We start from the raw sequence: 12579 nt of genomic DNA, 5'->3' as shown, positions 1-12579 counted from the left end.
CAAGCCTGTAAGATTCCAAATTTGATAAGACCTTCCAAGTTAAAGGGAGAAAACAGTCAGCCACATGAAATATTTAAGGTGGGTTAAAGATTGGATGCAGTCCAACTGCAATGAATGTTACCCCGTCCCCTTGGAGGAGCTGGAGGACGGTATCTGAGCAGAAGCCCTGAGCAGAGTAAACACGACCGCAACATGCGCCAGGCTCAACCTGATCCAGTTTAAGGTTGTGCACAGGGCCCACATGACGGGGGCCCGGATGAGCATATTCTTCAGGCTGGAGGACAAGTGTGCTAGATGCGCCGGAGGGCCGGCTAACCATGTACACATGTTCTGGTCGTGCCCTAAACTCAGGGAGTATTGGCAGGGAGTCGCAGATGTCATGTCCCGGGTATTGAAAACTGGGGTGGTAATGAGCCCGGAGGTGGCAATCTTTGGGATTTCGGAGGACCCGGGAGTCCAGGAAGAGAGGGAGGCCGACGTTCTGGCCTATGCTTCCCTGGTAGCCCCGCGACGAATATTGTTAACATGGAGAGACTCAAAGCCCCCGAGGGCTGAGGTATGGCTATCGGACATGGCAAGTTTTCTTGGCTGGGGATATTGAGGCAGGTCCGTGCGCAAACAGAGCCGTGGTTTGCGCTATGTTTAATTTGTAATTTGTGTCTCGACTTCTTTTTGTTCTTGTAATGTACAATGTCACTTTTTCTACATGCTTTAAATACCTCAATAAAATTGTTTGTTAAAAAAAAATGAATGTTACCCCGTCCCACACAATCATTTGCCACCACTTCTGTAAAGCAATAAACCTCTATAGGTGGCAGTGGCAGTGGTTAGCCCTGCTGCCTCATGCCTCTGAGGAACCGGGTTCGATCCTGGTTCCAGGCCACTGTCTGTGTGGAGTTTGCACATTCTCCCCGGGTTTGCTTGGGTCTCACCCCCACAGCCGAAAGATTTTTTTTTAGAAATAAATTTAGAGTACCCAATTCATTTTTTCCAATTAAGGACAATTTAGCATGGCCAATCCACCTACCCTGTACATCTTTGGGTTGTGGGGGCGAAACCCATGCTAACATGTGGAGTTTGCACATTCTCCCTATGGACAGTGACCCAGAGCCAGGATCAAACCTGGGACCTCGGCACCGTGAGGCAGCAGGGCTAACCCACTGCGCCACCATGCTGCCCCCACAGCCCAAAGATGTGCAGGGTAGGTGGATTAGCCACACTAAATTGATCCTCAATCGGAAAACTTAAGGATTGGGTACTCTGGGCAGCACGGTGGCCTAGTGGTTAGCACAACCGCCTCACGGCGCTGAGGTCCCAGGTTCGATCCCGGCTCTGGGTCACTGTCTGTGTGGAGTTTGCACATTCTCCCCGTGTCTGCATGGGTTTCGCCCCCACAACCCAAAAATGTGCAGAGTAGGTGGATTGGCCACACTAAATTGCCCCTTAATTGGAAAAAAATAATTGGGTAATCTAAATTTATAAAAAAAAAAGGATTGGGTACTCTGAATGTATTTTTTAAAACTTCTATAACACCTCACCAGATGTCACCTCAGTGCAAAATGCACTGTTTTTAATTGAACAAAGTAAATTGAGATGGATAGAAAACTGGTTGACAGACAGGAATCAAAGAATGGGAATTAACAGGTCTTTTTCAAATTGGCAGACAGAGATTGGTGGAGTACCGCAGGGTTCAGTGCTGGGACCCCAGCTATTAACAATATGTATTAATAATTTAGATGAGCGAACAAAATGTAATATCTTCAAATTTTCAGATGACACCAAATTGGGTGAGCTGTGAGGAGGATGCAGAGGTCCTTCAGTGTGATTTGGACAAGTTGAGTGAGTGGGCAAATGAATGGCAGATGTAGTATAATTTGGAGAAATACGAGGTTATCCACTTTGGTAGCATAAACGAGATGGCTATTATCTGTATGGCCATAAATTAGGAGTGGGGAATGTGCAATGAGTGGCTAAGGTTCTTTAGAGGATGAGAAGGGAGATTTAATAATGGGAGATGAGGAAATGGCTGAGGAACTGGACAGGTTTTGGGGTCGGCCTTCACAGTGGAAGACACAAATAACATGCCAGTGACTGATGGAAATGAGGCCATGACAGGTGAGGACCTTGAGAGGATTGTTATCACAAAGGATATAGTGATGGGCAAGCTAATGGGGCTAACGGTAGACAAGTCTCCTGGCCCTGATGGAATTCATCCCAGGGTACTAAAAGAGATGGCTAGGGAAATTGCAAACGTACTCGTGATAATTTACCAAAATTCTCTGGGGTGGTCACGGCGGATTGGAAATTAGAAAACCTGACACCACGGTTTAAAAAGGAAGTAGGTAGAAAATGGGTGATTATAGCCCAGTTCGCTTAACTTCGGTAGTAGGGAAGATGCTGGAATCTATCAAGGAAGTAATAGCGAGGCATCTGGATGGAAATTGTCCCATTGGGCAGACACAGCATGGGTTCATAAAGGGCAGGTCATGCCTAACCAATTTAGTGGAATTTTTTGAGGACATTACCAGTGCGGTAGATAACGGGGAGCCAATGAACGTGGTATATCTGGATTTCCAGAAAGCTTTGACAAGTACCACACAAAAGGTTGCTGCATAAGAAAGCGATGCATGGCATTAAGGGTAAAGTAGTAGCATGGATAGAGGATTGGTTATTTAATAGCAAGCAAAGAGTAGGGATTAATGGGCGTTTCTCTGGTTGCCAATCAGTAGCTAGTGGTGCCCATCAGGAATCAGTGTTGGCCCACAATTGTTCACAATTTACATAAATAATTTGGAGTTGGGGACCAAGTGCAATGTGTCCAAGTTTGCAGACGATACCAAGGTGAGTGGAAAGCAAAAAGTGCAGAGGATACTGGAAGTCTGTAGAGGGATTTGGATAGTTTAAGTGAATGGGCTAGGGTCTGGCAGTTGGAATGTAATGTTGACAAAAGTGAGGTTATCCATTTTGGTAAGAATAACAGCAAACGGGATTATTATTTAAATGATAAAATATTAAAACATGCTGCTATGCCGAGGGACCTGGGTCTCCGAGTGCATGAGCCGCAAAAAGTTGGCTTAGAGGTGCAACAGGTGATTAAGAAGGCAAATGGAGTTTTGTCCTTCATTGCTAGAGGGATGGAGTTTAAGACTAGGGAGGTTATGCTGCAATTGTATAAGGTTTTCGTGAGGCCACACCTGGAGTATTGTGTTCAGTTTTTGGTCTCCTTACCTGAGAAAGGACGTACTGGTGCTGAAGGGTGTGCAGAGGAGATTCATTAGGTTAACCCCAGAGTTGAGGGGGTTGGATTACGAGCAGAGGTTGAGTAGACTGGGACTGTACTTGTTGGAATTTAGAAGGATGCAGGTGGGGGGGGGGAGAATCTTATAGAAACATATAAAATTATGAAGGGAATAGATAGGATAGATGTGGGGAAGTTGTTTCCACTGGCGGGTGAAAGCAGAACTAGGGGGCATAGCCTCAAAATAAGGGGAAGTAGATTTAGGACTGAGCTTAGGAGGAACTTCTTCATGCAAAGGGTTGTGAATCTATGAAATTCCCTGCCCAGTGAAACAGTTGAGGCTCCTTAATTAAATGTTTTCAAGGTAAAGATAGATAGTTTTTCTGAAGAGTAAAGGAATAAAGGGTTATGGTGTTCGGGCAGGAAAGCGGAACTGAGTCCACAAAAGATCAGCCATGATCTCATTGAATGGTGGAACAGGCTATAAGAGCCAGATGGCCTACTCCTGCTCCTAGTTCTTATGAGACCTGGGTGTCCTCGTACACCAGCCACTGATGGTAAGCAGACAGGTACAGCAGACGGTAAAGAAAGCGAATGGTATGCTTGCCGTCATAACGAGAGGATTTGAATACGGGAACTGGGATGTGTTGCTTCAATTATACAGGGCCTTGGTGTGGCCACACCTGGAATATTGTGTGCAGTTCTGGTCTCCTTATCTGAGGAAGGATGTTCTTGCTCTCGAGGGAGTGCAACGAATGTTTACTAGACTAATTCCTGAGATGGCGGGACTGATTTATGAGAAGACATTGAATAGGTTATGTTTGTATCTGCTGGAAGTTCAGAAGAATGAGGGGGAGATCTCATAGAAACTCTAACAGGACTAGACAGGGTAGATGCAGAAAGGATGCTCCCGATGGTGGGTATGTCCAGAACCAGGGGTCACAATCTGAGGATAAAGGGTAGATTATTTAGGACAAATTTCTTCATCCAAAGAATGGTGAGCCTGTAGAGTTTGTTACCACAGGAAGTACTCGAGGCTTAGGTATAGCACTTATGGCGAAGGGGATCAATGGGTATGGGGGAAAGCAGGATCAGGCTATTGAGTTGGATGATCAGCCATGATCATAATGAATGGCGGAGCAGGCTCAAAGGGCCGAATGGCCTCCGCCTGCTCCTATTTTCTATGCTTATCTCTCCACCTCTTCTGAAGTCAACAACTTTGAAGGACAAAAAGTAATCATTCTTCTAGTATTTTGATCAGTTAATCACAAAATTTTGAACAGGTAGAAAAATGGTTAAGCACTGCAGCGGGCCCAATCATGTCCTTAACCATCAACCTGCAACAGGGACCTTTAACAAGTCAGTATGCTCCTCCTCACCACCCAGCACAAACAAAAGGTAGCTGCACACTAAAAGATTAGTCAGGTCAGCTAATTTATTGTTCTTTGAGGTTACACTGTGCCAGAAACTAGCAGAGGGCTGGGTTTTGAAGTTTCAATTGGAACTGCCTGGATCTCCCAACTGTAAATCAACACATGTCGCAGATCCCAGAGGTCTGTCAATGCTCATAGTTAGTTACCAAGTGACGTACACAAGTAGCCGAAATTCACCACCTTAATAGTTCATCAATTTCACAGGCCAAGAACCCAGACAAGACCAATTCAAACTTCCATCAGGGTTATTCTGTCCATTTTCCCAAAGTGATGAGGAACAACCTTGCTCATAGCTTTAAAATCTTGGGGTTTTACGAACTGCAAGTCAATTTTGCAACAAACTCCCCAGTACCATTCCAATCTAAGAAGCATAATCTCAATTGAACACTGGAAAGTCCTGGTCCTCAAATCATGTGCCTCTTGCCATCAACTTTACTCCCATCATTTGCATCACCATACATATCTAACAGAACCCCATTCTGCCCCTCAATTTTGTTTGCCCCTTCATTCCAAAGCTGCATATATTCTTTATGGAGATGCTAGTCACTGTCAAAAATGTGGCTTCAGGAAAGGGACCCCAACTGCTGAGATGTTGGATCAATGAGGAATCGTGCCCTGGTCTAAGATACCAAATCTGACACCCTGCTTCTCCTGAAAAATCTGAAGGAAGTTAAGAGCTTTTACGTACCAGTTGCTGTACATGTGCAAGCAAAGGCAACTATACCATTGGTAGTTATTTTACCACAAACTCAATTTCAGCCACACAATGTCACTTGTGAGCTTTCCATTTTCGGCTTGAGAGACAGCAATCCCCAACTAAACCTCCCTAACCCAGCAGTACGAGAGGAAATTGGCCGAAACAAAAGCCAAACCAATTGCCTTCTCCCCTCCCTCACACTGGATACTCAAGTCATACTGCCTTTGTTTTGGCTCACCACAAACAATTGAAATCAGAGGAGAGGAAATTGGCGATGGGAGCTTGCTTTTGCAAACATTTATCTCTTCCCTTTTAACAAAATACTGACCAAAATTATTCTCCATTAGGATTTTGCTCATGGCAGGAACTAGTGTACTTACCTGTAGGCAAGTATAGGGGACAGAGACAAATTGAACAATCAGATTAAAGCTATAAGATCAAAAGAAAGAGATAATTCAGTCGCTCCAGCCCTCTCCACCATTCAATAAGATCATGGCTGATCTGATTGTGGCCTTAATTCCGCTTTCCTGTCTGCACAATTTCTGCTGGTCAGGGACTCATCTAGCTTCTAGAAGATTTAAAATAGAGAAAATAAGGGAGTTGAGGAAGAACTTATTTAGATAGCGACTCTCTGTCTCGGGGCATCTCAACATCTTAATGTACAGTGAAGTAGTCAGCGTTGAAATTGTTGAAACACACCAACCAATTTGCACACAAGTTCCCACCATTACATAACTGACAATTTATTTTAGCTATGTTGGTGGCACAAACACCAACCAGGAGGGCTCTCCTGCAGTTTTCCTCAAGACGCTGTTATAAGATCTTTCATGGCCATCTGTTGAAACATCTCAAAGTCAGCACGTCTGACAATGCTGCATTGTTTCAGTAGTGAACAAAAGTGCCAGCCTAGGTTATGTTTTCAAGCGTCAATAAGGGAGTTTGCATCCACAGGCGGACTTAAAAGAATGTTTGAACTGACACTTAAAATGTAACTAGACGATCAAAGAGAAAATTATGATTTATTACATAAAAAGAGGGTTGTTAGAGTAGAAAGAAAATCCATAATACATCCTCTCACTTTCCTTTTGCAGCTAAGAAAAAAGCTGCCAGCCCATTCAGAAGCCAGTTGGATGGCTTTCCAAAGTATAATTACATTATTTTTAAACCAATGAGACATTTGAGATAGATTTTTAAAAAACAGACTCTAAATGGAAGTGCTGCATTCAAAACATCAGCTAGACCAGTGAACTCATCCCAAATCAGTGCAGCTCAAGTGAAAACATATCTACACACAGTACCAACAACGATTTTGATAGAGTAACCTCGCCTTCCAAGATTTCCATTCCTATCTGTGTATTGTGCTGACCTCTTTGCAGTGGGAAAGGAGTTCGCTAATGAGACCAGGGTCAGGAATTAATTTGCAACTATGTAGCACCTTGTCATGTCACTCAAGACATCCACCAAGTAATTTGCATGTATTAAATTACTTCTTCATGTCCTGTCACTGAGCTGAATGCAAGGGTCCTTTTGTGCACAAAGTCTAACAAATCACAATAAGAGCGTTGGCAAGGAGCCCAGGAGAATTCACCACTTCAAATCATATGAGAATAGAGCAGGCAGTGCTAACTTCTCCAGTCAGAGAATGTTGGCCGTGCTGTGAAATTGCAACTAACTGGCAAGTTCAGAGAAAATAGTTTTATTTACTATTATGTGAGAGAATGGAAAGAAGCTGTTTTGCTTGGACTCTGGGAAGAACGTAACATTTTTGAAAATAAATTTAGAGTACCCAATTATTTTTTATTCAATTGAGGGGCAATTTTGCGTGGCCAAACCTGTACATCTTTGGGTTGTGGGGGCGCAACCCGGGAGCAGGCCCATCACACGCCTTTCCACGGAAACACAAATGTGTGGCAATTTGCATGAAGAAACAGGCTCTTGGAATGTCTGCACAATAAAAGCAACTCATATCACAACATTCCAGAATCATTTTGATTCTGGAGTTGTATGCAGCAGCCTGGTGAGTTATACTAGGCATTGCTGAACAGGGGCCCGTAGCCCAATGTGTTAATCCATCCTGGTGAGCATTGTGCACTATTAAAAATGTACATCCTCTCTTCTTGGCCAACCACGTACATTAAAATATCCAATTCTCACTTCTCCCCAATGGAAATTGCATTGTTTAACCCATCGTTACATAGGTTAAGTCGAGGAGTCATATCTTGTCTATTAAGCTTTGTAACCAACTTTTTTTAAATTTAGAATAAGTGTTGTTCCCCTGGGTTGGGAGTTTGTTCCCCTGGGTTGAAGGATCTCACTCAAACAAAATAGTCCCATATTAACGAAAGGACTAAAACTAAGGAATGGCAACATTGACGCTTTCTGGAGGCTACTCGCAGACGGTGCTGCCTTTAAAACACTGATACTTGAAATATCGGACAAAGCTTACAGAATACAAAACACGACTGAACCTAATCTCCCAAGTAAATCGCACTTTGAGTGAGCCCGCTCAACAACCGACACCATTTTGTTTGGTGGAAAGATTGCCCAGCACCCTGGACTGGAAGGAGAGGACACGTGTGTCTACACACAAAACCAAATCTACATCTTTCAGCGCCTCGACAATTCTGTGATACAAAACCAGACGTGAATGAATTAAAGTACTCCTGCCAACTCACGAGATTCCAAGATTAATCGATACGTTATTGATATGTTGTGCAATGCACACTGTGCAGAACATGAATGGGCGCAACACATTAACGAGTGATCAGAAACACAGGCTGTTACATTACAGGACTGAACAAGAAGACTTTTGCTGCCCGATACCACGTTTCCGAGGACACATTGTTACCAGGCTGCCGAACATGAGACTCGTTTAGCACATCGACACCATCACGATTAAAGATACCATCGCGTCTCATCATACCATGGTTTGTGGAAACAAATAAATGTACCAAATTAATTCCTCAAAACAATACACGGTCGCCCTCCCTCGTTCCAGAATTGTTTTTTTTTAAATCCTTTTCGTTAACATCGGTTTGAATGCACTGCCAGCCACACGGTATTAACCTACATCTTCCGACTCTATTGATCCAGGATTGTGGAATATTATTGAGCAACTGTTTCCCACGAAAACATGTGAAACAAGGCAGCGAAGATGGTAACAGCCACCAAGAGGTGGAAAACTCCTAAAATACCAAGTGAAATGTGTAATCGAAATTTTAAAAAGTAATGATCAACATATAGATTTAGACCGAAGATCGGTTGCCTCCGGATTGTTTCAATGAGCTAAATGGCAAATTAAAAAGTGAAATGCAAAAAAAAAATCCCCAAACGGGTTCATTTCGAAACCTCAATAGTTGCGTCTACGAGATCAAAATGATACGATCAGAAAATGGGGAAACGAGAATGTAACGTCATTTAAGCACAAAACCTCCGATTGGAAGCATGAACGTGGAAGAAACATATATACAGTTAACATTTTACACAAGATCTTAAATCATTCCAAACAGGTAGGAAGCAATTGTAATCTTCAAGTTAGGCTAAACACACAATTTAACAGATACGGACATTATCATTGGTGCCCCCGGTCCATGGTTTAATATTATAAATAGTTTACGATTTAATACCGACGTTACTGAGGAAATCAAATCGGGCACAAATGCTGAACTGAAACTAATCAAAAATTAGGTGTGGAATTAGAATACACTTTATAAAAACTTCCATATCAATTAAAACCCTCTCGATGCGGCCTTTCAAAAACACATTTCTCTCAGTTATCAAAGAAGAATTTTTTAAAAATCGGAAATCATGCAACCAATTAAAACACGTTGCATTCGCCCGCATTCAATGAATGATACAGGTTGCATTCTCTACGCAACGAAAACGGTGGATTTTCGTCCCAAACAACGATCGAAACACGCTGCATTGTTTTACTCGTGTAACAAACGAAACGTTGCATTTTTAAACACAAGCAACGGACTAAAGAAGTTGCATTTTAGCCCCGTGCAACGAATGAAACACGTTGCATTTTCGCCCCATGCAACGAATGAAACACGTTGCATTTTCGCCCCATGCACCGAATGAAACACGATGCGTTTTAGCCCCATGGACGAACCATATTGCATTTAGCCCCATACAAGGAAAATAAGGTTGCATTTGAGCCCCATTGAACGAACGAAACACGTTGTATTTTAGCCCCATACAACGGACTAAATACACAACATTTTAGGCCCATTGAACGAACGAAAGAATGTAAACAGGCTGCATTTGCCCCCGTGCAAGGAAAGAAACAAGAGTGCAACTATGTCTTGCGTTTCGAACCGAATTAGTAAGGAAGTGGGCAAACCTACTTCGTTGTCGTGCTGCTGGCAGTAGCTGACCCGTTCGTGTGTGAGCGGCAGGCTGGGGAAGGGCTGCTGATTGTAGTGTTGTTGCTGCTGCCTGAAGCGGTGGATGACATGCTCCTTGGTGAGGCGGACCCGCTGATGGGCCCGCACACAGTGATCGCACAGATACTCGGCACAGTCCAGGCAGCGGGAGGTCACCGGGGCGCCCTCGTCACACGAGCTGCAGCCGGCCTGCGAGTTCTTGGGCCGGGCCCGGCCCCGGACGTTCCCCCCGCAGCCGGGCTCCAGTTCGTCCTCGGCGGCCGACACCACGTCCAGCAGGTTGTTGAGCAGCAGCAGCTCGGCCGGCAGCCCCTCGCTGTCGGCGGCCGGAATCAGGCGCTCGCAGATCGGGCAGCTGAGCTCGGCCGAGTTGCCCGAGCAGGAGGACGAGGAGGAGGAAGAGGAGGAGCAGGAGGATGAGCCCTCAGCCTCGGGGCCCGGCCCGTTGCCCGGCCGGTGCCGGTTGACCGGCGGCCCGCCCCCGCGCCGCCGCCGCCGGTGGGCCTCCAGGCAGGCGTGGCACAAGGAGTGGCGGCAGGGCAGCAGGCGCAGCTCCTCGGCCGGGCCCCCCGCCGCCGATGGAGGCGGCGGCCCGGCCGCCAGGCTCCGCGAGCGCGGCCCCCGGGAGTGGCAGAGGCCACACTGAGGGGGCTGAGCCGCCGGGGCCTCGGGCCGGCTGGGAGCCTGCGGCGGGGCCGCGCTGCCCTGGCACTGAGGCGGTGCCGCCGGCTCCTGGCCGCAGAACGGGGCGGCCATGGCGGCGTCCGAGCGCTGGTAGCAGCGCGGGTAGAAGCGGCCCTGGGCCAGCTCGGGCGGCCGGGGAGACGGCAGCCGCTCGGCTTCCTCAGCGAGAACCGCTCCCCTCTGCAGTGACCGGGAAATCCACATGGAGCAGCCGGCGGGGGATCATATTCCCCCCGGGGAGGCTCCGGGCTGGGGATCCAGGGATCTCGCTGAAGGATCCAGGGATCCGGACTGGGGATCTATTGATCCTGGCGGTGGATCTAGGGATCCGGGACTGGGGTTTAGGGATCCTGGTGAAGGATCTGGGAATCTAGGCAAGGGAGGGGTGTGGGGGGGCAGGGGTACTAAGGATCCGGGGCGGGGGGCAAGGGGTCTAGGGATCCGATCCCGGGGGGGGGCGGGGGGGGGGGGGGCAGGGGGACTAGGGGGGGGGGAGACACTAGGGATGCCGGGGGGGGGGGGGGTGGGGGGAAGACGACGACTAAGGATCCGGGCCGGGGATCTAGGGGGTAGGTTTGGGGGGAGCCCTCTTTTTAATGTCTCCTCGCCCACCCTCCTCACACGAAACTCTATAAGGCCTCTTTCCAATCCCCGGTGTTTCCTGGACGACCTCCTCCTCCTCTCCGGCCCCTCTTCAGCAGCGCCCCGATCCGCTGCCTCCCGTTGCCGCCGCGCGCTCCATCTTCTCTCACTTTCTCTACGGCTCTTTGGACGTCGGCTGCAAGGGGGGGGGGGGGGGGGGGGGGGCGTCAATGCGTCATCGCGTTACGGGGCGGAGCTGAAGGAGGCGGTCCCACCCACCACTCATTCATTTACACATTCATTCATAATTTATTCCATTCATAAATCCGAAGGAGGAGGAGTCGGTAGTGTCCCTACCTCTCAGTCGGGTTGACATGGCCTAGCCAGCCACTCAGCTGAAGGGCAATTAGAGACGGGCAATAAATATTGGCCTTGCCAGCGATGACCACGTCCCATGAATTCTTTTTTAAACATGTGAATAAATCTATTTCATGTACATGTATTGGGATCTCCAGGAATTGAAGATCAATCTCCAGGTCACAGCTCTGGAGAAAAATCAACCACTCATTTTTTTTTAAAAATTATCTTTACCAGATATAAAAGCATTGGGGACAGCACGATGGTGCAATGGTTAGCACTGCTGCCTCGCAGCGCTGAGAACCTGGGTTTGATCCCAGCCCTGGGTCACTGTCCACGTGGAATTTGCACATTCTTTCCATGTCTGCACGGGCCTCACTCCCAGAACCCAAAACAATGTGCAGGCTAGGTGGATTGGCCACGCTAAATTGCTCCTACATTGGTAAAAAAGAATTGGTACTCTCAAAATTAAAAAATATATATAAAAGTATTGAAAACTGGAGGCGGGGCAATGCTTCTTGGTTCACAGCCAAGCATCATCCATTGGGAAATGAGTCTTTTGGGTGGAGGAACATTGCAAGGACAGCGGAACATTGCAAGGATGGATGTGGAAGCTTAATAAAGACCGAAGCTTGGAGGGCACGCCATCTGATGAAACTTCCAGGAATACGTTTAATTACAGTTGGCAAAAATACCTCTGGGCCAGAAACTTGGGGTTCCAGTCACATGCCTCCAGATCTTGTTGGCTAAGGAAAGTGTGCCCATCAGACTGAAAGAGGCCCTTAGGCCCATCGTGTCTGTGCCAGCCACCTGTCAAGCACCTATCTGTGCTAATCGCATTATCTAGCACTTGGTCCAATATCTGAAATAACAATAAAAAGTGTTAGAAAAACCCAGCAGGTCTGGCAGCATCTGTGGAGAGAGAAACAGAGTTAATGGGCGCGATTCTCCTAAACAGAGAGAAATAGCCGACGCCGGAGTGAAACCCGGAGTGTTTCACTCCGGCGTTGGAGGCTGCTCTTCGCCCCCTATTCTCCCCCCACGGGGGGGGGGCTAGGAGCGGTGGTGCGCGAATCTTGGGCGCCGGGCCTTGACGCTTGCGTCAAAGCAGTGCGCCGAGAATGACGCGGCCGGCGGCACCGAAGTGACATCAGCTGCACAAGCGCAGGTTGGCCGGCTCCAACCGGCGCTTGCGCGGTT

At 47.2% G+C, this 12579-nt stretch overlaps 1 protein-coding gene across 1 annotated transcript in view; it reads right to left on the bottom strand.

The window, feature by feature from the left end:
- The window catches only part of trim71 (tripartite motif containing 71, E3 ubiquitin protein ligase), an 88070-nt gene extending 77231 nt beyond the window's left edge, over positions 1-10839 (bottom strand). The window contains exon 1 of the mRNA XM_038807067.1: positions 9718-10839. Coding sequence (XP_038662995.1) covers positions 9718-10644 — 927 coding nt within the window. The 5' untranslated portion in view covers positions 10645-10839. The remainder of the gene's footprint in view (positions 1-9717) is intronic.
- Positions 10840-12579: the final 1740 nt, after the last annotated feature.

The sequence above is a fragment of the Scyliorhinus canicula genome, chromosome 9 (assembly GCF_902713615.1).
Source record: "Scyliorhinus canicula chromosome 9, sScyCan1.1, whole genome shotgun sequence".
Classification (NCBI taxonomy): Eukaryota; Metazoa; Chordata; class Chondrichthyes; order Carcharhiniformes; family Scyliorhinidae; genus Scyliorhinus; species Scyliorhinus canicula.
Note: the sequence above shows the minus strand (reverse complement) of the source record. Positions and strands in the feature narration are given on the sequence as shown.